At 41.7% G+C, this 24,115-nt stretch overlaps 1 protein-coding gene across 1 annotated transcript in view; it reads left to right on the forward strand.

The window, feature by feature from the left end:
- The window catches only part of TAF3 (TATA-box binding protein associated factor 3), a 173,423-nt gene extending 150,608 nt beyond the window's left edge, over positions 1–22,815 (forward strand). Inside the window, exons 5-7 of the mRNA XM_021706845.1 lie at positions 16,931–17,186; positions 20,040–20,146; positions 20,938–22,815. Of these exons, the coding sequence (XP_021562520.1) occupies positions 16,931–17,186; positions 20,040–20,146; positions 20,938–21,052 (478 nt within the window). The 3' untranslated portion in view covers positions 21,053–22,815. The remainder of the gene's footprint in view (positions 1–16,930; positions 17,187–20,039; positions 20,147–20,937) is intronic.
- Positions 22,816–24,115: the final 1,300 nt, after the last annotated feature.

A 24,115-nucleotide genomic window follows, 5' to 3' on the forward strand; every position in this document is an offset into this window, starting at 1 on the left:
TTCCCCCCCCCCCCCAGCTAGAGGAGATGGCCCTGTCAGAGGGAAATGGTAGGTTCCAGAAGGAAAGTGGGGCCCTCTCGCCAGAATCGGGGGGGGTGGGGGGGGCAGGCAAAGGCAACAGACCTGTTTTATTTTGGTTAGGGAAAGGCCGTCAGACTCCATAGTTTTATAAAAACGTGCTAAAGAGGTGGGCAAAGACACTTGTTGGCTTAAAAAAATGATACTTCAGAAGTGAAGTTCTGGAACATTTCAGAACATCATCCTGTCAGATGGAAAGACCTTTTGCTTTTCTATTTTTGTTTCCCTCCCAGTAAAACTCTGCTTTTGATTTTAAAAACAAAAAGGATTGAATGGTGTTCATAGTTGATGGTTTTGCCCTGTTTCACATGTTATGGAAACTGAAATATTTCACAGGTATTTTGTCTATGTTAGAAGCTAAATAACAAGAATAATTCCAAAAAAATCTTGAGTAGCTGTATTTAAAATTCATAATTTTTAAATAACTATATTTGAAAAATTTTTGATGTATTTCTGATGCTAGTGAAAGATGCTGACATTATAGATGAAATTTCCTTGCAGCTTAAACAAATGTAACAAAGGTTGTAGGTTGTATACATTATTCTTGCTAAGACCTTACTGGTCTTATAAATTCAGCAGACTCAAGCCCATACATCTTACTTACCATTCAGAGAGGAAGCAGGTAGTTAAAATGTTCTCATTTGGGTCTGCAGCCCTTTTCTGCTTTCTTCCAGACAAGGAGTTTTGACCTCCCTCTATGACTCTCTCATTTTTGCTGCCCAGAATTATGATGAAGCCTTGAAATTTACTTTTTCCCTGGCGCACAGTCGTTTGTTCGTTCGCACCAAAGATACAATATGTTTAGGAGAAAAAATAGTATACTGTCAGAAAAACTGGCTTTAGGTTTTAGAAAATACTTTTACTACACAGTAAAACAAGGGGAAAGATTATGATCAAAGCATTTCCATCTTACTTGTAAACAATTACAGCAGTTCTTACATGATGCCACATTAGAAGACCTGGGAAAATTTACTGGATTCCATTCTAATGCAATTAGAGCTAATTTTGTTCTTTAAATGAATAAAAGGTCAGCTAGTAAATCTAGCTTATCTTGAGTCCAGACTTCAATAAATTGTTTTATTTAATTTGTTGTAGAAGATCTTATCCTTAATGGGTCTAGGTCTTATTAGTTCACTTAGGTTTTAAAATATTTATGACCACCTTTTTAGATATGATTTGAATGATAGTTGGAAAGTTTCTCTCTGCAGTGTTATCAAGGTCCGAGATCACTAATTGGGTGAATAGAGGAAGGTACTTAAGATTCGTTATCTAGAAAAAGCTGATGTGAACTTCCAGAATTTAAATGTTCTTTAACCTGTGACAGGTAGAGATCATTTAGCTGTATCATGGTAACCTTTTGGATGCTATCGGATTATAATTTATCCTCAAGATCAAACGGTTCACACTTCTAGTGTTTTAAAAGAGAATATGTACTTGTAGATGAAAAAACAGAGGCACTCTTAATTACTAACAACCTAGGAAATTTAAATTCTTCGCATTTGGTTATTTCCTTTCACTTTTTGAGCTCAGAGTACATTCAGATAATGACACAAAAGTGTTCGATGCCTGGTGTAACATTTCTTCCTGACGGTTCCCATGCCTGCCTTTGAAGCTGATAAAGTGGATATTTGTGTCACTGCAGGACTTCTGATGTAGGATATGTGCCATCTTTTTCTGATGTGGTGGCCCAAGTCTAGCCCATGGAACTGACTGGCCACATCACCCCTAGCTGTTGGGTTTTGTTCTTTGGGCTCCAAACTTCTGTGTCCTCACAGCTTAGCCTTAGGACCCTTGGGCTTGAGGTCAGCCCTCTGGGTGCCCTGCCTTCCCGTCTCTTCTGCCCTCTGGACCTCTTGTCTCTGTAGCTCCTCTCCTTTGTGTCTGCCTTCTCTTCTCTTTGCTCCTGGTTTTCCTTCAGCCTGTGTTCCCCCTCTGCGGCCCTCCTCCCCTTTGCCAAGCTTCTCTCTGCACGAGAAAGGGGCTGCAGAATTTCCTCTTTTCATTCCAGCTTCTCCATCCACTCTGTAGATGCACATCCCATTGTTTCACTCCTAAATCCACTGCATCTGGTTTCTGCCCAGAGACTTCTGGAGCTTCTTGTTAAGATCCCAGTTTCCAAGTCCAGAGAGCATGCAGCAGCCCTTGTAGGAATCCTTGCTGCAGTCTTGGACACTGGGATTCCTCAGGCACTTTCGGAAGCTTCCTGTTCCTTTGATTTTCTTGGTATGGCCCCCATCTCAGTCTCCATCCTCTCCTATAGTTCCTTCCACTTTTCTTCTATGGACTCCTTTTTTCCTTCTTGCTCTTGGCCCACTTCATCTGTTTCTTCTTTTCTTATTGACTCTTTAGGTTTCAGTTATGCAATGATGATTCCCAAACTTTTATTGCCAGCTCAGATTTCTTCCCCAGGATTCAGACACTAGTCTTCCCAGTTACCTAGTAGAAAGTTCTGCCTGGATGGATAGCAGCGCCTCAAACAGCATTTCCAAAAGTGAAAACACCGTTACATCCCTCATGCTGGTTCTTCTCCTTAGGTTTCTTACATGTTGGTAATGAGACCAAGAGCCTCCATTTGCAAGCCACTTTAGGCTTTAGGGTAATTTGAATGAAGGCAAAGACTAACACAACTGGGAGATTGTATATATGTCATCATACCACACTGGATGTCCTGACACTAAGATATGGATGTCTCCTTTCCTTCAAGTTTCTAAAACTGAGCAAAACAGAGAAAAGAGACAGGCCTTGTCCTAGAAGTCCCCTTGGATCTTCCCTTGAACTCTCAGCATCTTACAACTTCCATTCAGCGTCTTCAAGACTGAATCTCTTCTCCCTGGCTAGACACAAATGTTCAGTAGTACCAGATAAGGGAAAGATGTCCATGGCCTTATTCACAGGGATCCATAACTCACCCCAAGCAAAGATTCCTGCAGCTAGGAAACAGGAAAGGAAAAAAAGCCGTACATAGCTAGGATTTTAATAAATGAGGATTATACAAGAATATCTGGGAAACAAAACACTTTAAACTCTAATCAGGGTAGAATAGGCCTTCAAAGAAAAAATAAACTGTTTAGAAGTATGTAACCTAGAAAGCAAAAGTTTCCCCTAAATCCCACCCTATACCCAAGATAACTACTGCTAACTGTTCAATGTGTATTTCAGCTATTTTTTTAATTAAAAAAAAAAACAAATTAGAATGATCTTACACACACTGTTCTACAGCTTGTCTCTCCTCACCTTAATAGAGGTCACAAACAGTGTTCCATGTCTCTGTGACATGGTATTTCATTTTACTGTTGTATTATAATTTATTTATTCTACAGTCCCCAATTTGGGGACATTTAATTTGTTTCAGCTTTTGCTATAACAAATAAACAACATCCTCATATATATATATATATCTGTGTTTATTCAAATGTTGCAACGTCAAAGAATATAAACATTTAAAATTTTTAAGAGATGATGATGCCAAATTATCTTCCAAAAGGCTATACCAATTAAAATTCCGACCAAAAGTAAATGAGAATGAAATAGCCCTACAGTTAAGAACTAGTGAAATCAATGGTTCTGAAATTCTGCAATACTCTGGGTGACTACTGGTGATTTTATATGAAAAGCTAGATCTATTCTCCCTGTGAGACCTGTGAGTACATTTTTAGAAATCCTTTCTTCTTTGGGGGAAACTAAGTTAAAACTTTTTTGATAAAAATTACAAAATTTGTGTTACCTTACCGTATAGGCATATTAAAAGCTGATGCCCTAGTTTCTAGGGATTGTAGTATGCCAATAATATTTACCATGCTAGGACTAATACACCCCAGCATTTCTTTAACAGTATCTTGGCATTTGATATAAAACTCTGACTCTACATGCAGATAATATTAATTAGGTAAAAATAAGAGAGTGACTAGTACTGGTCCATGACCCAAAGTTTGAAACATAATGTTCCTGATTTAGGTAGGTGAACTGTGTCTGTGCTATACTTATCTGATTTTATTTGTATAACTGTATGCTGCATCTTCAGTATAATATTTTTCTATCATTTATTATAATTAAAAGACCTTTAAAATCCCCTTTAGAATTGTATTTTTTAACAGACCCAGTTAAAATTAACTGCATATGCTTTTAAGGAGTTGCTTTAGTTTTTATTATAGATTAATAGAGCACTTCCGGCTAATGCTAGCCACTAAACTGTCTTTGAACATATCTCTAATGTATGTTCTGACCCTGCTGAGAAATACTGATTGACCTACATGTGGACCTGTGAGTTCTGCTAGCACGGAGGAACACTAAGGGTCACTAAAGCCACCAGTAGGCGCATGTTCTGGAGTGAATGAACGCAATGAAAAAGTTGCAACTGTGAGTGGAATGTGACGATATTCTTTTTTCTCGTCAAGCCATTTAAAGCTAAGTGAGTAAGGTAGAATGTCTTACTACCTTTTTATTGTTTTCATCATTTTTTTATTGAGCTTATAATTGATACAAGGAAATTCAAATGTGCCTTATACTGAGGCCACCTAAAAGGACATGGACAGGGTAAATTTTAAATTACTTCTACTTTGTTCTGACCTTTCTAGCATGAATTATTTCTCTCTGCGTTTGCATCCGTCTGTAAATTGGTACATGTGCCTTAAAGTATTATTATCTTGTGGTTTTAAAGAAAATTACAAGAAGAAAAGCAGCTTTTTACATAAGAAATACGTTTTTAGATTGTCTGATGTTGGCTATTCTTGTTTATGCCCAGGAAGGGGAGGGAGGAGGAAGAAAGGCACGGGGTGAGAGGGGCGTGGGAAGGAGTCCTGTTACCCGCTCATGTCCACCGCCGTGGACCTCACAGAGAGAGCCCCCCTGCGACTGGCTTCCCTCCTTGCTACACTTTCCCTCGCACGTCCTTCTCCACCCTCTTGGCTGGGTGTGTGGGGATGCATGTGGTAGGCAAAACTCCAGGGAGACAAGAGGGCGAAACCTACAGCAGCTCTCTGAAACACACAGCTAAACTTCTCATTCAGGACTCTTAAGAGCTTAGGAGCTGCATTGACCTTATCTTTTCTTTATCTCTTTCTTTTAGAATGATCTTTAGCGTGAACCTAAAGTCAGTGGAATAATTTCAAAAGTCTTTTCTTGCCTCAGAGAAAATTTTAGAAACCTGTGAGGGGTGTGTGTGTGTGTGTGTGTGTGTAGATGTATGTTTGCTTCAAACTCTCTTGGATACCTTTTTTTTTTTTAAATGAATCTTCTTGTTCCTAAATGTTCTTTAAATCCTAAAACAACCAAAATAATTGTTTATTATCAGATATATAGATATAAAGATATATAGTTTTTTGTTTTTTTTTTTGAGTCGGAATCTCGCTCTGACACCCAGGCTGGAGTGCAGTGGCATGCTCATGACCACCATAGCCTCGACTTGCTGGGCTCAGGAGATCCTTCCACCTCCGCCTTCCAAGTAGCTGAAACTGTAAGCACGTGCCACCACGCCCAGCTAATTTTTTGATTTATTGTAGAGGTGAGGCCTCACCAAGTTACCTAGGCTGGTCTCGAACCTGCTGGCTGATGCAATTCTCTCACCTTAGCCTCCCAAAGTACTGGGATTATAGGCGTGAGCCACCATTGCCCAGCCAGAGATTTATTATTTAACAGACAATCCAAGAGGAGAATGACAGTGGGACACAAAGGTCAGAAGTATGTCATAGACACACACACGCATATACTTACACAGATAGAGTTGCTTCTTATTTTAGCCCGTACATAAACATGTATGCAAGAGGACTCCAAAAAGAATTTCTTTATAAAAAATTGTGTATTTATTCTTACATATTTAAACTTGAGTCACCTTCAGAGTACTCTCTGTTTGATGCAATACCCCCATCGAGATGCGTTTTTCACTGCTCAGAACAGTTTATTAACTCGTCAGTTTTGATGCCTTTTAGTGCTTCTGCCAGTTTGTTTCACCTCTTCCACATAGGCAAAATGTTCCCCTCTAAGGACTTTTAATGCCGTGAAACAAAATAAAAATTGCTCAGGGCAAGATCAAGTGAATAGGGAGGGTGAGACACAGCGGTGGGATCACACCATTTTTGGTCAAAACTATGAACATTTAGCACAGCGTGGGCAGGTGCATTGTCATGGTGAAGACCAATCACCTGTTTGCCACAACTTGGGACATTTCATCCGCTAATAATGACACAACCGTCTCAAAACTTTCAGATAAAAATTTTGACTGATTCAGAAGAACAAATTCTGAGTATACTATAAGGGGCCCGCCCTCCAAAATATAATTCGTTTTTCTTGGATTCCCCCCTTTGTATGCATTTGTACATGTGTATGTATGTATGTATATGTCAATGCTATAAATATATATGAGGGAGGACCCCAAAAAATGAAATTTATTTATTTAATAATTGTAAATTTATTCTTACATTTTTAAAACTCAGTCACCTTCAAAGTACTCTCCATCTGATACAATAAAACTACTGAGACACTTTTTCCACTGCTCAAAACAGGTTTTGAATTCATCCATTTTTATTATTTTGGTGCTTCTCCCAGTTTTTGTTTTACCTCTTCCATACCAGCAGAACATTTCCCTTTAAGGACTTTCCTCATCCAGAGAAACAACAAAAAAAAGTTGCTCTGGGCAAGACTGGGTGAATGGGGAGGGCGAGGCACAAGGGTCATGCTGGTTTTGGTCAAAAACTGCTGAACACTAAGCACAGTGTTGGCAGGCATGTTGTCATAGCGGAAGAACCAGTCACCTGTTTGCCACAACTCGGGACACTTCTTCCGCAAATCGTGATACACCCTTCTCAAAACTTTCAGATAAAACGTTGGTTGACTGTTGGATCTAGAGGAACAAATTCTGAATGTACTTCAAGGGGCCCACCCTCCAAAAAAAATTCTGTTTTTTGGGGGTTTCCCCCTCATATATACTATATTTTGTTCATGCTATTTACAAAGGAAAATAAAAATTCATGTAAAACACAATGATTTTTGGTAAAGACCCAATCACTGTTTTCAAATTTTGATATATTTTAAAGTGGACGTGTTGGATTTTCCAAGCATAACTTCAGTAATAACTGAATTTTATAACACTCCAGGGAGATATAGATCTTAATCAGTCTTGTTCATTTCTCAAGTTCACTGAATATTATCTTATTGCTTTTAATGTTTTCAGATAACGTGGGATGCTATATGATCCTTAAAAAAGTTTATATGCAACTTTAACATATTTTTATGTAAAAGCATCTTACAAATTACCCCTTCTCTTTTGTAGACTCTAGGCTTAGGGACTACTGGAAGTAAAATTTCATCCACAGTCAGTGTTTGATTTCATTTGATTTTGCTTCTTAAATTTTTTTCTAGTAAAAAGTATCCTCTTATTTGCTCTAGAGAAGCAAACGCCTTTCTGAAAGCACAAAATCTTTTAGACATTCTGATTCCAAAGAATCTGATTTTCAAAAAGAATTCTCAGAGTACCCAAACAACATTCTCAGGGTTTACATCTTTGAAAGTAGATCTGTGTTTAATATTAATTTTGATTATATACATAGCATAACTGTGTCACAGGATATAGACTTGAAAAAAGCGAATTTGAATCAGATGTTGATTTTCTCAGGAATATAAATGTAGATTATCACAATAGAAGGTAGGAAATATTAAAGGCTAGAAGAGATACATCTAAATTTATACAGAAGTTCAGAGTGATTACTTCTAGCTAGGAGGTGTTAGAACAGTTGGGAGAAAGTAGAATTTGAGTAGAGCCCTAAAGGGTGAATAAGATGCAAAGATGTATCGAGTCAAGTAACCAGTACACATTTTCTCTAAGAAATTTTCATAATATTCTGTTGACGTCGTAGTACCTCTGTGCCCTGCCATTTTTATGTTTTGTGATTCTGGATAGCACACGTATTACCAACACTTAAAAAAAAATGTTTAAACATAAAAGAGAATAAGGTAATATACTTTCATATACCTGTCATCTGGATAGATTTAACAGTTATCACAGTTTTGCCACACTTGCTCAATCCTTCTTTTCTTTTTTCTCTTAAAGCATTTTCAAGCGCGTCTAACCCTAATTTCATTTCACCTCTGTATTCTTCAGTATGCAGCTCCAAAAACATGGTTATTTTCTTACATAATCACAATGCTATTCTCATACATAAAGTATATGGACATTTTCCTTGTTATTATTGAATACCTAGTCCATATTCAGATTTCTTCATTTGTCTCAAAAATATCTTGATCAGTTGATCTGTTTGAATCGGGACCCAAATCAGAGTTTCGCCTCTTCAGTGCTTTGGATCCAGAACTGTCATTTCTACTCCACACCCCCCTCCTCCTCTTTGCCATATGAACGACCTGCTGAAGAAAACAGGTCTTTTGTCCAGTAGCCTATCTTGCTTTCTGGATTTGTCTGTTTACTTTCTTCTCTTATCATTTAAATTGTTCTATCCCTGTCATGAACATTCAGCATTAAAGGCTTGATGAGATTCAAGTTCAACTTTTATTTTTTCAAGGGTATTTTCCTGGTGTATACTTCTTACTGCACCACATCAGCAGGCACATGTCTGATTGTCACTCCTCAGTGATACTGAATCAGTCATTTCATTGAGAATCTTTTTGATTCAGTCATTTCATTCACCTTTATTAGCTGAAATCCTTCAATAAAGGTGAGCTTTTCTTTATCACCCCGGGGCATTTGGGTTGCCCTGAAATATAGTTCATACAGGAGAGGCAGGATAAATGCTTAGTTTTTTGGGTTGTTTTTTTTTTATACTTGCCAGTGTTCAGTGAAGGAGGTTGATGGAGTTCATGTAGTTCCCTTCAGTGGTGATTGCTGGGTTTTAGAAAGGGGGTCTCTCCTCCCACCCCCTGACTCCTTGTCTCCCTCTCCTTTATTCATTTTCATGTTTATATTGTCTATCCTGTCAGTAGTAACTCCTTCATGTTGTCTACTGAGTTTTGACACAACACCCATTGTGCTTGATAGCTTTCTTACTTTCTGGTACAAAATGTTCCAGGTTTATTGTGTATAAGTCCTGTATATTCTTGCATCTTTTCATAGACCTGGAATTAGCCATTCCTCCAAGGAACATCGACTCCTTTCCGTGAGGAATGGTCTTTAAGAATCACAGTCTGAAGCCGGGCTCGGTGGCTCAGCCTGTAATCCCGCGCCTTTGGGAGGCTGAGGTGAGTGGATTGCCTGAGCCTGTGGGTTCGAGACCCACCTGGGCAGCGAGACCTCATCTCTACAATAAATCAAAAAATCAGCCGGGCGTGGTAGCGCATGCTTGTAATCCCGGCTACTCAGAAGGCTGAGGCGGAAGAATCACCAGAGCCCGGCATGGAAGGCTGCAGTGGCCGGGAGCAGCCACTGCACTCCAGTCTGGGCGACAGAGTGAGACTCCAACTCAAAAAAAAAAAAGAATCACAGTCTGGCACTTGGTGCCCATTGCTCTCAGGATGCCATTACTTCTAGGTCTTTACAAGGGATTTGTCTGTTTATTTCTTTGTTGTATCATTTAAATGGTTGTTCTATCCCTGTCATGGGCATTCAGTGCCAAAGACTTGATCAGATTGAAGTTCAACTTTTATTTTTTGGGAAATAGGTATGTTTAAAATGAAAAGAAAAAAATGATGAGCTTATACTGGTATTTCCGGGTCAGATTTAGCATTACTGTTACTTCTTTACATTTATTTCTGCATCTTCTCTTTTACATTAGAAATCTTGACTCTTAATAGTATTATCATAACTACTTATTTGCTTTACTCTGCAAGAACTATATAAAATATGCTGTAAGTAAGAGTACCACTAGAAGAATATTAAATGAAGTTAAAGATTAAGTTTTTTTTCAGTGTTTGCTCTTAGAACAAATTCCACCATAGATGCGTGAAAACAGTACTGTCCTTCTAATGTCACCTGAAATGATTTTTATTTCTGTGTGGTTCTATCATCAGCATGATATACATTGAGGTTAATCCAGTCCCACTTATTTTTGATTCATAGGTGATTTTTCTAAAATTAACTTTCTGAATATTTAGACTATTTACCTGACTCCAAAGTGAAACTGTATCACATAATATATTCCGAGAAGTCTTAGCTTCATCCCTTTTTCCCTGTAACCTTTGTATTCTTTAATGTGTAGGTTCCCACTTAGATTTCTTTTTTGTATTTTCCTTCTATAGTGTATCTTCTTGCAGATATGAGGATATGTGCATAATGTATTGCTTACCTGAGTATCAGTACATTTCTAGGGTATTTTACAGATTGCGAACATTTGACAATAGACAATTTGAGCATCTCTCTTGGAAATGAAGGTTCCCTAATGGCTATATTTTTCTGATTGCTTCATGCAGTTTGTTTCATTTTTCAAATAGGTCATGCCTGCATTAAAAGATAAAATGTTTGCTTCTTGATATGTACTTGGGTTATGACAAGATAAAATAACTGTTTTATAAGATAATATAAATATTCAAGAGGCAAGTCATGAGCTGGAGTAATTAAATCCGTTTATGGTTGTATTATAATTATGTGAATGCTAAAATTTGAGCTGTGAGGATCAAGAGGAGTGAGGAATAATGATTGATTTGAAGAATCAACATAAAACTGATGCTCATAATTGTCTTTGGGTATTTGTTCCTTTTGATCAAATCTGAAATATGGAAATAACTAGGTTACAGTTTGGCATTTTAAGTACTGATGCTCTAAATTATAATTTGTCCCAAGTTCTGAATATTTATTTACACACCTATGTCAGATAAATTGAATAGCTGCTGCGTTAATTTTCTATTTCCATATAACAAATGACCCTAAAACTTAGCGATTTAAAGCAATAAACATCTATTACTTCTAGTTCCTTGTGGGTCAGGGATTTGGGTGGTTCTGGCTCAAGTTCTTTGTCAAGGTGCTAACCTGGACTACAGTCACCCAAAGGAGAATCTGCATTGAGCTCACACATGCAGCTGTTGCAGGAGGCCTAGGGACCTCTTCAGGGCAATGATAGCATCCTCACTACGTAACAGCCAGCTTCCAACAGAGCAGGTGATCCAGAAGAGACCAAGGCAGAAGTGCAGAAGCTTTTATGACCTGGCCTTGGAGGTCACTGTGTCCTGCCAGTCATCCAGGTCAACCTGTCCAGTGTGTGAATGCCAGGAGGTCGACTATCATACTCAGGCTTAGTATTTATGGGACTTTTAATAAAATAAGAAAGCAAAGAAAGAGAGAGAGAGAGAGACAGAGAGAGAGCACAAGCGCCAACTATGAGGTTCTATAGTAATATTATTGTGAAATCTCAGTGTTCTTTTTTAAAATTTATTGTGCGCAGGAGTTAGTTTAAAATGCAACATGGAATCTGTTTCTGAAGGTGGATGGTATTTCTGAGATTGATTAAAAACTGAAATCTGAAGAAGAAAAGCGAGTTGTGGTGTAAGGAACATGGTCTTTTTCGTCAAAGTGTTTTTTTTCCTCTTAGACATTGAAGAACTTCCCTGTTCAGAAGTCTCTGTAAAATTCACTTTTGTGAATTTTACCTGTGAGTAGTTTTTACCTGTGGCTTCATTTTGCATTTGTTGCCATTGACGAATGGCTGTTCACCTCCATGAGTCAGCAAGCAGCCACTGGTGGGGGATTCCTGAGCTGCGCGTGCAGTTTTGCAGCCAGTTACCGAGGCTTTGATAATTTGGACTGCTGGCTTCATAGTGCTTTGCACACAATAGCCGAAGACGAGGATCATTCATCTCCCTGTGCCAACATACCCACATCATGTTTGCCGCTCACCTCAGGGGCTCTGTGCAGCTGGGGAGGTGAGCACTGGCTCTTTATTGACTTGTCAAGCTGTGAGTTTGCGTTACAGGCCAGGCAGCTCATGACCCTCGTGACCCATTCTGTTTGTGTCACTGTTTTGTGGTGGGGAAACAGGTAAAGAAATCCTGCTGCAAATCCCTCCTTCTGCACGTTTTTATGAATAACGCCAGTGTTTTTAGCCATTGGGCACTGTGATCAAACCCTCCAGAAGATGAAATGCTAGCAGCAGGGAGTCATTGTGGGACCATCTGGGGGCGGTGTGGGTTTCAACAGAAGGCTCTGGAGGAAAGTTCACGGCAAGTTAACAGGCGGGACAAGGTGATGCTTCGGGAGGAAAACAGCAGCCAAGCACTGTCTAGAAGGATGAAACAATGAAGGTTGACGTGAGGAAGGCCAGTAGGAGTCCAAAATCAGTTTTACAATGATCAAACTATATTAAGTGATGATAATTCATCTCCTAAGTGATGCGTAATTATGTCATTTTTTGCTGAACATATATATTATACTATACATATGTTTTTCTATAATGTGTAAAGTTGAAGAAATAGTAAAAGGATTGTTTCTTAAACTGTATTTTCTGTTACCACAAAAGTGACTTAGAAGCTAAAATTAACTTTCAAACTCTAGAGCATATTCTCTTGAGTTTCCAAAGAGTAGGGGAAATGGGTTGCTTTAGTGTCCAGAGAATACCAACTAATCCCTTAAAGCAAGAAGTTAGGATAGCAGTGTCTTGTCAACACAGAGTAGGCACCTTGTTTTTTCTTTTACTATCTCAGAAAATTTGAGAACTAAATAAATTTTTTAAATTTACAAAGAATAATTGAACTGGAAAGGAATATTAGGCATTTTTGAAGGATTGTTTTATTATTATTATAAGAGTTATTTTTATCATAATACAATGTCTTTGCATTGAAAAATGAGAAAGTATGCACAAACAGATATTTCTGAGATGTTAGGCACTAACCCATAAAATGGGTCAACAATTTGTTTATATCTGTTTATACCTATTCTCATGGGCATTGTTAGTAGGCCTTGAAGGTAAGGGAGAAAACTAAGAAAAACAGGAAGAAAATTAACAGGGATTTAAAGAGAGTCAGGTAAAGCAAATAATATTCATGATGTGTTTGGCATAGCTTAAAACAATTTAAAACCCTTTCCAGAGACTAGAAAGAAGGCTTCGTGATCTGATTGTGCCTTGCATCGGTGTGATAAGCACATCCTTGGTCTGGGAGTGACCAGGCAGCTGAGGGATTCGAATCCCTGTTGGCAAACTGAAATCTCAGTGGTCCTGGAACTCATTAAGCAGGTGGAAGGAAGGCAGGCAGGAAGGAGAGAACACAGGAAACCAGCCTGTACTTTAAAAGATTTTAAGAAGACAGATTGTCCAAAAGCAAAATAATGATTTTACAGAAGAATTCTCATCATAATCGTGGGTATTATGCTTATTAAAGCTGATGGATATTTATTGAGATGCTGTGCTTAGTACTGCAAGTAATCCAAAGACAAATAAGATGGAAACTTCGCTCTTAGGAAATGGACTGCCTAACGTGAACAGTAAAGATAGCAGGATCTAAAGCACCGGGGACAATGTATTTCTTTAAAGAGACCCAAGACTGAACCCTCTTACATCCAAAGGCTGCTCCTATTTATCACTTTAACTAAGCCCAAAATTGGCACAGATGACTGAGGCTTGGCCTTTCCCCCTCCCCAGCCCTTTTCTTGTTGGTCTCTGTTGTTGATGATGCACTCAATTCAGACCCTGCAAACCGTGCAGGCCTTTGATTTATCTGGGAGCTTTTTTCCCACAAATTTAGGACTCGACTATGGTCAACATTTGTCTCGGAGGCTCTAGCCAATCCATCGTTGTTCTTAGAGACTAGGTCTCATCCTTTGACCTAGGCTGGGCTGCAGTGGCATGATCGTGACTCACTGCCACCTTGACCTCCCGGGCTCAAGCAATCCCTTCCCAGTAGCTGAGACTACAGGCACAGGCCACCACGCCCAGCTAATTGGCGTGTTTTTTGTAGAGACCCTGTGTTGCCCAGGCAGGTCTCTAACTACTAACCTCAAGCAGTCCTCCTGCCTTGGCCTCCCAAAGTGCTGAGATTACAAGTGTGAACCACCATGCCCGGCCTGGTTTTTATTGTATTACTTTCTGGTGTCCTTTGATCATGTTTGAATAAGAACATTAGTCTTTTTCTTTTTTATGTGAAAGAATTCCTTATGTAATAAGGATTGAGCCTTTAATGTGTTTGTTGCAAGTAATTTTCTTTATTTTGTCTTTTGCCTTTTAACTTTGCTTATGGCATTTTATGCCTTTATATAAAGGTGTTATGCAGTCAAAATCAGTGTTTCCTTTCATATTTTCTACTTTGAGTGAGATGCTTAGGAAATGTTTTCCTACCCCAAAATTAAAAGCATCCATATATACTTATTTTGGGGATATTTTTATGATTTTGTTTTTCCTTACCTAATCTTCAAAATCTCTAGCATTTATGATTTGTAATATAGCTGTAATTTGAGGGGCTTTTTTCCCAAATAAACTACAACATCTTACAATTTATCTTTATTTTATAATCGATAAAATTTAAGCTTTTAAATGAGAATTAGAATTTTGTAAAACTTCTGTTCCAAATTGGCAGCTTTCTAATAAAGAAGGTTTTAATGGTACCAGCAAATATGATTTTTAATATATAATGCACTATATAAACATTCGGAAGCTCTGTATAACTCAGTGAACCAGTACTTTCTAAATGACCAGTGCATGATGTTATAAAATTATGGGTGGGTAAATTAGATATGCTGGGTTCTAGACAGATCAATAGATTTTAATGTAAGAATATTAATACAGAAGCTCATGGATATGGTTTCAGATTACACACTGAAACTAACTTTCAAGAAGCTATCTCCCTGGACTTTGGGAGGCCAAGGTGAGAGAATTGCCTAAGCTCAGGGGTTCAAAACCATCCTGGGCAACTTGGTGAGACCTCGTCTCTACAGTAAATAAAAAAATAAGATGGGTGTGGTAGTGTGCGCTGGAGGGCAGTGGCACACTCCCGGCCACCGCAGCCTCGACCTGCTAGACTCCTGTGATCCTTCCGCCTCAGCCTTTCAAGTAGCTGGAACTACAGGCATGAACTACCATGCCCAGCTAATTTTTGATTTTATTGTAGAGACGAGGTCTCGCCAAGTTGCCCGGGTGGATCTTGAACCCATGGGCTCAGGCAATCCTCTTGCCTCGACCTCCCAAAGTGCTGGGAGCCCGAGCCCGGCCTAGAATTTCTTTTATTAATGGTCTGCTGGGGGCAAAACTCTTAGCTTTTGCTTGCCTGAAAATGTCTTTCATTTTTATTTTATTTCATGTGTATTCTGGAAAGATATTTTTAGACAAAATGTATTTTTCTTTAGCACATCGAAGATGTTATTCCCACTGCCTTATATATTTCCTCATTTCTGGTTGAGAAGTCAGCTGTTATCTGTTTCTTCTTTGAAAGTCATTGTTTCTTCCTTCTGGCTGCTTTTTTTTTTAGATGTTTCCTGTGTCTGTGATGTTTTATAGTTTCACTTTGATATGCCTGATATAGATTTATTTATCTTGCCTGGGGTTTGTTGGGCTTCATAGATCTGTGGATCCGTATCTTTCTTCCATTCTGTAAAAGTCTCAAGTATTCAGTTCAATTGTTGACATCTGTCTCTGCCTATTTTTTCTCCAGAATTATAATTAAACTTGTACTGGTTCAACCATTGTGTTGTCTTCTCTTTGTCTCTCCAGGATATACTCTGAAATTTCTTTTAGCCTACTCTTCAGTTTACACTTCTGCCTTGATTGTTTCTCATCAGTTGTTAAATTGATCCACTGAATTTGACATCTCAGTCACTGTGCCTTTTCATTTCCAGAAGGTCTGTTTGGTTCTTTTCAGACCTGCTAGGTCAACTCGTTATAACTTCCAACTACCTGTAGATATTTTCAAGCACTGTCTTTAAAAAAAAAAAATTGTAAGCAGAGTAGTTGTATAGTTGACAATTCTGGTGTCTGTGGTTTTCATGGGTCTCTTTATACTGGCTGTTATTTATTCAGGTTCTTCCTGATGCTACTTTACCTCCTCATAGATGTGATTACCTTTGATTATTATGTGGTGCTTTAAAAAAATTATCTGCATTAGTAATGTGAGACCTTGATTTAAGTTACTTTCCCTCAAGATGGTTTGTGCTGGGTGTCTGGGCACATGACAAGTTCAAATTACTTTAAGTATAGTATCTTAAATACCAGATTTGAACATTCCTGAGATTCAGATTCTTCCTTATCTTACTGCTGTAGCCTTTTGGGAGTCTTCAGTGTGAGGAGGACGTTCTCTTAGACTTTCCACTTGGGGCAGGTCCTAAGCTTTGATATCTGTCCTCTTCATCATAACCAGATGACTTGCCCCTTGCATACATGCTCTGAGGCAGAGCCGTCTGTACTCTGCTCACCCCTGGGTTCCTGCTCTTCGCTCTGGCCTTGGTGCCAGTGTGCTAAACTGTATGGGAAACTGCTTCCCGCATTCCAGGTCCTCATCGGCAGTTCCGTCCTCTCCGCCCAGAATCTCAGCGGAAGGAGCGGCCTCTTGTGTCTGAGACGTCGGTGACCCCAGTCGAGAGGAGGGAGAGCTGGGTGTCCTGGGCTCTCAGAGCTTCTGCTTGAAAGTGGCACCATCACTTCCGCTCACGTGTCCTAAGTTACTCCCACATCTGCGTTCGGCAGCAAGGGCTGCATAACCCCGCCATAGGAGGGGACACTTGAACAGGCATAACATGAGACATGCATGTGTGTCAGCTGCTAAAATTTTCCAAGTGTCTGGTCATGGAGGAGCAACTTGGGAAAATTTAAAAATCGGTCTGAATAGGGTGAGAGGTTAATGGGTGAAGGAACTCGAGCTCTGAGTTCTTTAGGTGTTTCTGGCCTTCCAAAGAAGTATTTTGCCCCTAGAAGAAGAGAACTGTTTTGCGATCGTGTTTTTAAACATGGGGTCTGGTGCAGTTATCCAGTTTTGACTTTACCTTTCTCTCTTTTGTTGACAGTGTCATCAGCAAGGTGGTTCCCGCCCCCGAGGCTAAGCCGGGCCCTTCCGTGAATAGGCCGAAGACCCCGCCTCCAGCCCCCGGGCCTGTCCCTGGGCCTGTGCATGTGGGCCCCGCCCCGGTGCCACTGCCGCTGCTGGCCCAGGCCACCGCCTGCCCCGCCCAGCTGCCAACCCCAGGCCCCGCGGCCTCCGGGGCCGCCGGCGCCAAAGCTCCTGTGCGCAGCGTGGTGACTGAGACCGTCAGCACCTACGTGGTGCGTACACGTCTCAGGGGCTGGTTGGGAGGATGTGCCGCTCCCACTTTCAGCATGAAAATGTTGTCAGTTAAGAAGTGTTCTGTAGCCAGGCACGGTGGCTCACACCTGTAATTCCAGCATTTTGGGAGGCTGAGGCAGGTGGGTTGCTTGAGCCCTAGAGTTTGAGACCAGCCTGGGTAACAAAGCAAAACCTGTTTCTACAAAAACCAAATATTAACTGGGTGTGGTGGTGCATGCTGTAGTCCCAACTTCTCAGGAGGCTGAGATTGAAGGATGCCTAAGCCCCGGAGTTTCGAGGCTGTGGTGAGCTGCGATTGTGCCACTGCACTCCAGCCTGGGTGAGAGTAAGACCCCAAATTAAAAAAAAAAAAAAAAGACTGGAAGTGTCCTCATATCATTATTGAGTTTCAGGGGCAATCCTTCATTGCATTTTCAAGCTTTTTTACGTAGTCAGCCTCCATGAATAATGTCAAAACGTTATTCTTATTTTGTATTGTTTTGGAATATGACTACATGCATATATAATAATGTCAGTGTATAACTATAGAGAGATATTGAAATCCCACATTGAATTTCTTGACCAAGCAATTAAGTTATTCACTTACGAGTATGATTTTTGTAATGCACCTAGATCTTATGAGCCAGCAGGCATTTTGGGTAACAGCACTAATTATCATATTTCATTGGCTAAGATCCAGATTATACCAGGGCTTGCATATTAGATGGAATGAACTTTTAGACCACAGAACTCCTGAGTATCCAAGCGTGACTTCAGATTGTAAAACCCACCATGCTGAATGAGTCCACATTGTCCTGGAACTGTTTTAGATGTTTTTTCAGACTTAATAGTATTGGGCCTTATTCAAACCCTGAATTCAGTCTAGTAATGAAGTATTTATTACGGGTATGTTCTTTGGGCGCTGTAGAGTAACATGCAAACACACCACAAAATGTTTGTTTTAGCCTAATGATGGCACTGATCTTGTGACTAGATACTGTATATAATCAGAAAGTGGCGAGGTGGTGGCCAGGCACGGCAGTCTGTAGTCTCAGGATTTGGGAGGCTGAGGCAAGAGGATCACTTAAGGCCAGGAGTTTCAGACGAGCATAAGAAACGTAGCGAGACCAGTTGCTGTAGGTGTCTGAGCCAACACCACCCCAGTGGACTGGTCAGGAACGATTTTGTACTTAACCTCCTCAGCCTCCTTGTCTTGATCCCATCATCAGGGAGTTTGTGTTGGACCCGATGATCTCCATGATACGTGCCAGCGCTGGAAGTTCCAGTTCTCCACCAGATTTCGAGTAACTCCCTGGAGATGAGTCCAGTGAGAATAGTCAGTGTAGATGACAAGCCTTCAGGCTGGTACAGACACTCTGTGGACAGGACAGAACGTGTGACTGAGTTAAATGCACAGGCAAAAGGCAGACTTCGCCGCTCTCTAATAGTGAGATGCTGGAAATGCCCCGTAAATCCCCTCAGCTCCAGTTTCCCCATTCTTAACCTATCCAACGACTGTTCTATGATGCTTGAACCACGCACAGTGTTTGAAAGGTCTTGGTAAGCGGGGAGGTGTCGGTGTTAGCTGTGGCAGATGCTGGGATAGAGTTCTTATGTGGTGCAGAGTCACAGCCTTCTCATGTCAGGAAAGGTCAGCTTGCTGCAAGTCTGGCGGCGCATGGTAGCCTCAGGGCATAGGATGCTGGGCCTGTCACAGCCACTAGACAGCTGGCAGGCCGTGGCTGCTGCTTCTCCCCGTGTGGCATTCTCTTCTGGAATGAGACAGGGCCAGCTGTGTAGCTGCCCACGGGTTTCTTAAGGAAGTTTTCATATCAGTGTATTTGGCTTTTGTAGAGATTTTCTTCAGCAATGGTAGGCCTTAACATGAGCCCATCCGTGGCATGAAACATACATATGCCCCCAGGACACCCAACACACACACACACAAAGGCCTTTTTTTTTCCTCATGACTGTCAGTGTTGTGTTTGAAAATAGAGGAAAAGACTATATAACTTGCAGAATAAACCTAATGAGATGATACGCTGTCCACAGTAAGGCTTTTTGAAAATTACCTTTTACTTACACTGGCTTTGCGTGCCCGTCATACAACTGTTTCCACTTCCAGATGGGTTTTATGAATGTGGATTTGGAGGAAGTGGCACAATTAGGAATTCTTCCTATTTGGAACTGCGGGGTTAAATAAAGTTAAGTCCAGAGAATACAATATTGGTAGCAAAAGAACGTTTCAGAGCGTAGCTCCTTGGCCCCCCGAGCCCTGTATTTCACTTGCCCTGGAGTTGATTGTACTTTACTGAAAATGTCATAAAGGGAATGGAAAGTTACTGAGTAACAACTCTTTTATATCCTTGATCGTATCAGCTAGTTCAGCAGAGAAGCTTGGCTAATAAGTAATAAGGTGCGGGCCAGCTGTGCGTGTTAATTCCAGGCCTGTGAATGTGACTGAGGAACCACATGTAGGTGAAAAGCATCTGTGGCAACTGCGCGAAGACCCTCATCGTTAAGAATGGAGGTGGTCATGGGATTGTTTGAGATGAAGGGGCTTAGGTCATGCTGACCTCAGAGATGTATGAAATGGTTGGTTTCTTATGCCTTTCAAAGCAGAGTTTGGAATGTTAACTAGAATTGTCTTATAGTCGAGCCCTGAGTAACTGTTTTCACCTGATTCCAGAGTGGTGATGACCTTGACCTTGGCTCTCATGAGTGCCCATCCTCTGTGTCTTTCCAATGTTGTCTGTTTATTAGGTTCACAGTGTAGTGTTGTCATTCTCACCTGGTCTCTTGTGGTTCTTTTTCCCCACCTACCCGTCCTGCCCCTCCCCCTCTGGCGCCAGATCCGGGACGAGTGGGGCAACCAGATCTGGATCTGCCCCGGGTGCAACAAGCCGGATGACGGCAGCCCCATGATCGGCTGCGACGACTGTGACGACTGGTACCACTGGTGAGTGCCGGCCTGTCACTGGGACAGGGCTCGAGGAGGTGGCCCTGCGTCCTCACCTGGCATGGCCCCAAGGAGGAGTCACGTCCTCAACTGGGACAGCAGCCCCCCAGGAGGTAGCCTCGCATGGGCAGTGCCCTGGGCCCAGCTCAGCCACTGTCCTGAGGACAGTGTACAGGTGACGTGGGGAGCCTGTCGCTGGAATTAATTGCATATACCCAGAGGCTTTGTCCTCTTGTCATGCGCCCTCGGTTCTGAATATTTTGCTTAGCCTGTCTGTCCTTCAGAAAAAAATAAGAGGAGACCTGGAGTGCCCATCCCTCTCCCCGTCAGCTGTAGGAGCTGTGGGCCTGGCACAGCACATAAAGGCCACGTGAGTGTGGGCAGGCATCACAGAAGCCAGCCTGCTCACGGCCGTTAAACCTCCTTAGCCGCCCCCAGAGCTGCAGCTCAACCAGACTTAGGCAAATCATCTCATTTCATCTTTAAAATGTCAGGTGCAAAAAGGTAGCGCTCCGTCCAGTTATCCTGTCTGATGTATGATAGCTGTAGGATAAAGACAGCCGCTGCTCAGAATTAAACCACTCTTGGCTGAAGGTGCCTGCGACTGACCTCGCGGGGTTCCTGGGAGAGGCGCCGTGCAGCAAACCAGGCACCCGGCCTGGCTCCCTAAAGTAGAGCTTTGCAGCTTTGATTTCTGGTAAATATGTCGTAGACTCTGAGAATAGTTAAAGCACAGAAAGGAAAAGAACATCCATGTGTGTGAACTCGCTAATGTGAGTCTCCCCGTGCAGGCCCTGTGTCGGGATCATGGCGGCGCCCCCCGAGGAGATGCAGTGGTTCTGTCCCAAGTGTAACACCAAGAGGAAAGACAAGAAGCACAAGAAGAGGAAGCACCGGGCCCACTGACGTCCCCTGGGAGTCATCGCCTCTGGAGGGGCTGGTGCAATTCCGCGACACCCCGACCCCGGCTTCCTGAGGACGGAGGCCTGGGACAGGAACAGCCGGCCGGGCCGGGCTCCCCCTCGACGGGTTGGCCTGCCACTGCTGGGGTGATTGAAGGAGATTGGGCAGGCGTGGCCTTCCCAGTGCCAGGACAAGGAGCACCAATCAGAGAGCATCGTCTTCCTTCCGTCTGACTCTCTCCAGGCCTTTCTCTGGGGGTGTTAGATGAGAAGATAAGGTGTGAGCCACCTGCCTGTAACTCGAGGACGGCTCATTGGTCTGTATACAGTTTTCAGCTCTTCCCTCTCTAGTAAGATAATCATAATAGCATAAAAGAAAGCTCCACTTGGAGCACTGGTCAATATTTTTGTGACAAGAATATATGAAGCTTCCCTCCCCCACCCCCCCCACCCCCGTTTTTAGTACTAACATGTAAAATGTTCAGGCTTTTGTGAAATACCTTATATTTTTTAAGAAAAGGTTTCTATCATGTCCTGTTTGCTTTTGTGCAAATTATTTTTGTTTACTCTAATGTATTTTTTACTTCTGTTGCATTCTAATTTTGCCTCCTTTAAACTGCTGGAGTGTCTTCTCACTGCTTGTACATTTCATCAACTTGTATAAAAAGTTCATACGGAGAGATTGCCCCTAATGTAAATAATAAATATTTATGAAGTAGTTATTTTTAAATTTTTATCGTGTTTAATTCTGGCTTTCTCTGAAATCCACTGTGATTTCAGCCATGTCTGTAACTGCGCTGTCCGTGAGAGAGAAGGCTGGCGCGACAGCCCGGCTCAGAGTCCTCACCGCCAGCTGGCCCCAGCAGTGTCCAGGAGGACGCAGGGCGTAGCCTGAGCTGGGCGAAGGATGAGGCCGTTGCAGTCTGGAGGCTGTGATTGGAAGTGGTTCTCTTTAGGATCTATTTTGCGTTGGGACGTTTCTTTGACTTACTTTTATTACAAGGACATCGACGTTCCATGAGAGTAAAGAAGAACCATATACTGTATTTGTGTTTATATTGTCTTATTTCTGCAGATCTGTTCGTTGATATTGTGCTTTACAGCTGAAATGAAGTATATTGTGAATTTTTTTTTTTTAAGAAAACTCATCAAATTTCAGGGTACCACAAACTTTATTATATGTTATACTGCCCACTATTTATTATATGTTATAGATGTCAGAGGTAAATCAGATATTTTATTTTTAATGTAAAAACATCAAATTTAACTTTATTAGCCTATTTTAGCAACTTTGGAATAAACATGGACTTTACTTGATTTTGAAATAATCCCCATTTGGGCCCGTGTGATGGATCTCTTGACTGCTAGAATGTGGGCTTTGAACCTGATACCGATATATGAACAGAAAATGTGACTTTCTGAATGCCAAGTAGATCGATACTAGTGTATGATTAGTGATACTTTACAGCATGACGTGTGGCTAGGGAAGTGCGGCTTCTGCCGTGAACGTCGGCTTGTGGATCAGCGGACACGGCGTCGACCTTCCCAAGTGCAGGTGCCGCTGCCCTCTCGGCTCCAGGGCCAGAGTTTTCCTGCCTCTGCAGGGAAGCACAGCGTCAGTGTTGAGATGTGTGGTTTTTGTTTTATTACTTTGAGATCATTCTCAATACTTGATATTTTCCCATGCACAGATGTGCCCATTAGTGCTTTTTGGAGAGGGATGAGGGGTGGAAGAAGTGCAAAATAAAGATTATTGGCCATTTCCTAGTTTGCTTTTCCATTTTCTTTATTTGGGATTTAGTTTCCTGGGCACGGTCTGTGGACCCTAAGTTGCCACGTTCAAGTGAGCAGGTCATGCTGCGGCGGTGAGAATGGGGGTGCCTGCATAGAACTTTCTCCCGGTCCCACTGTCTGTGAGGCGACTTCCAGGGAATTTCAATCAGTTTGTTGTCCCTTGCTATTTCATGGTTGCTTTCCTAAATCCAGTTCATGATTTTATAAATGGTCTTTGCAATAATAAAACCAAAGAATCATTTTCAGGGGGCTGGATAGCTGGAGGGATTAGTAATGGGATACAGAGCCTTTCACCTCTAGGCCAGTGAGCCGGATCCAGGCCGGGTCACTGGAGACCGAAAGTTGTCACCATCTTATGACTGTGCAGCGGCCTGTGTGAAACGAACTGGTGGTCCCGGTCTCCACCAGGTGGCTGGCTGTGACACCAACCAAAGGAAGTTCAAGAAACTGCAAACAGAAGTGTGGATTAGAAAATAAAACATCCAGGTTACAAAGAAAAGTTAGCAAGTTGGGTATAGTCATTCTCCTGAAAGTAACAGCGAAGAGAAAGAGCAACTTAGAAACACCACGGACACTCCCAAGACAGTGGAGATGAATGTACTGTCCTTGAGAAAGTCGTGCCAATTAGGGAGAGAAAAGGCGGACGTGGCGAGAGGGGAGAGCGAGCAGTTGGGCGGATAAGTGAGTCCAGAGAAGCACTCCAAGGGGCCTGGACAGGCAGGAAAAAAGGGGATTGACTTTGAGGGAGGAGGAGGTCGCAAGAGGCAGCAGGAATTCGAATGCCGCACCCAGAATTAGATGCAGAGGAATGACAGGTATTTCCCTTTGGAGGTTAGAAGGTTTCCAGTTGGAAGGAAATCACGGCCTGCTTTAATTTATCGTTGGAACAGCATCAACACTTTGTAAAGAGATGCAGTCAGGGAAAAAAGAATCGTCCTGGCTAGCGGGTTTATAGGAAGAGATGGTATTTAAGAATCAGACCCTCACTCACGGGAAACTGAGAAGCGCCCTGGTGCGATAATCTGTGGTCAGAGCCAAGTGGGACTGGCCAGGCGTCATTTCTGCGGCTGCCGAGTGTTTCTCTTCCAAGGGTGTCGACGGTGGAGTACAGTGCGCATCTTTATCCTCCCACCGACAGGCGATTCCAAATGTCCCGAAGAAAACCAGAGGGTATCAGAGTCTTCTGACTCTGTCGAGCTTTTTTCAGAGATAAAATACAGTGCATTACTGTATCACCCAAACCGCCTTTGTTCGCCTTTCAATAGGATGATTA

This window comes from Carlito syrichta, unplaced genomic scaffold (genome assembly GCF_000164805.1).
Source record: "Carlito syrichta isolate Samal-C Ts95f unplaced genomic scaffold, Tarsius_syrichta-2.0.1 Scaffold316052, whole genome shotgun sequence".
Classification (NCBI taxonomy): domain Eukaryota; kingdom Metazoa; phylum Chordata; class Mammalia; order Primates; family Tarsiidae; genus Carlito; species Carlito syrichta.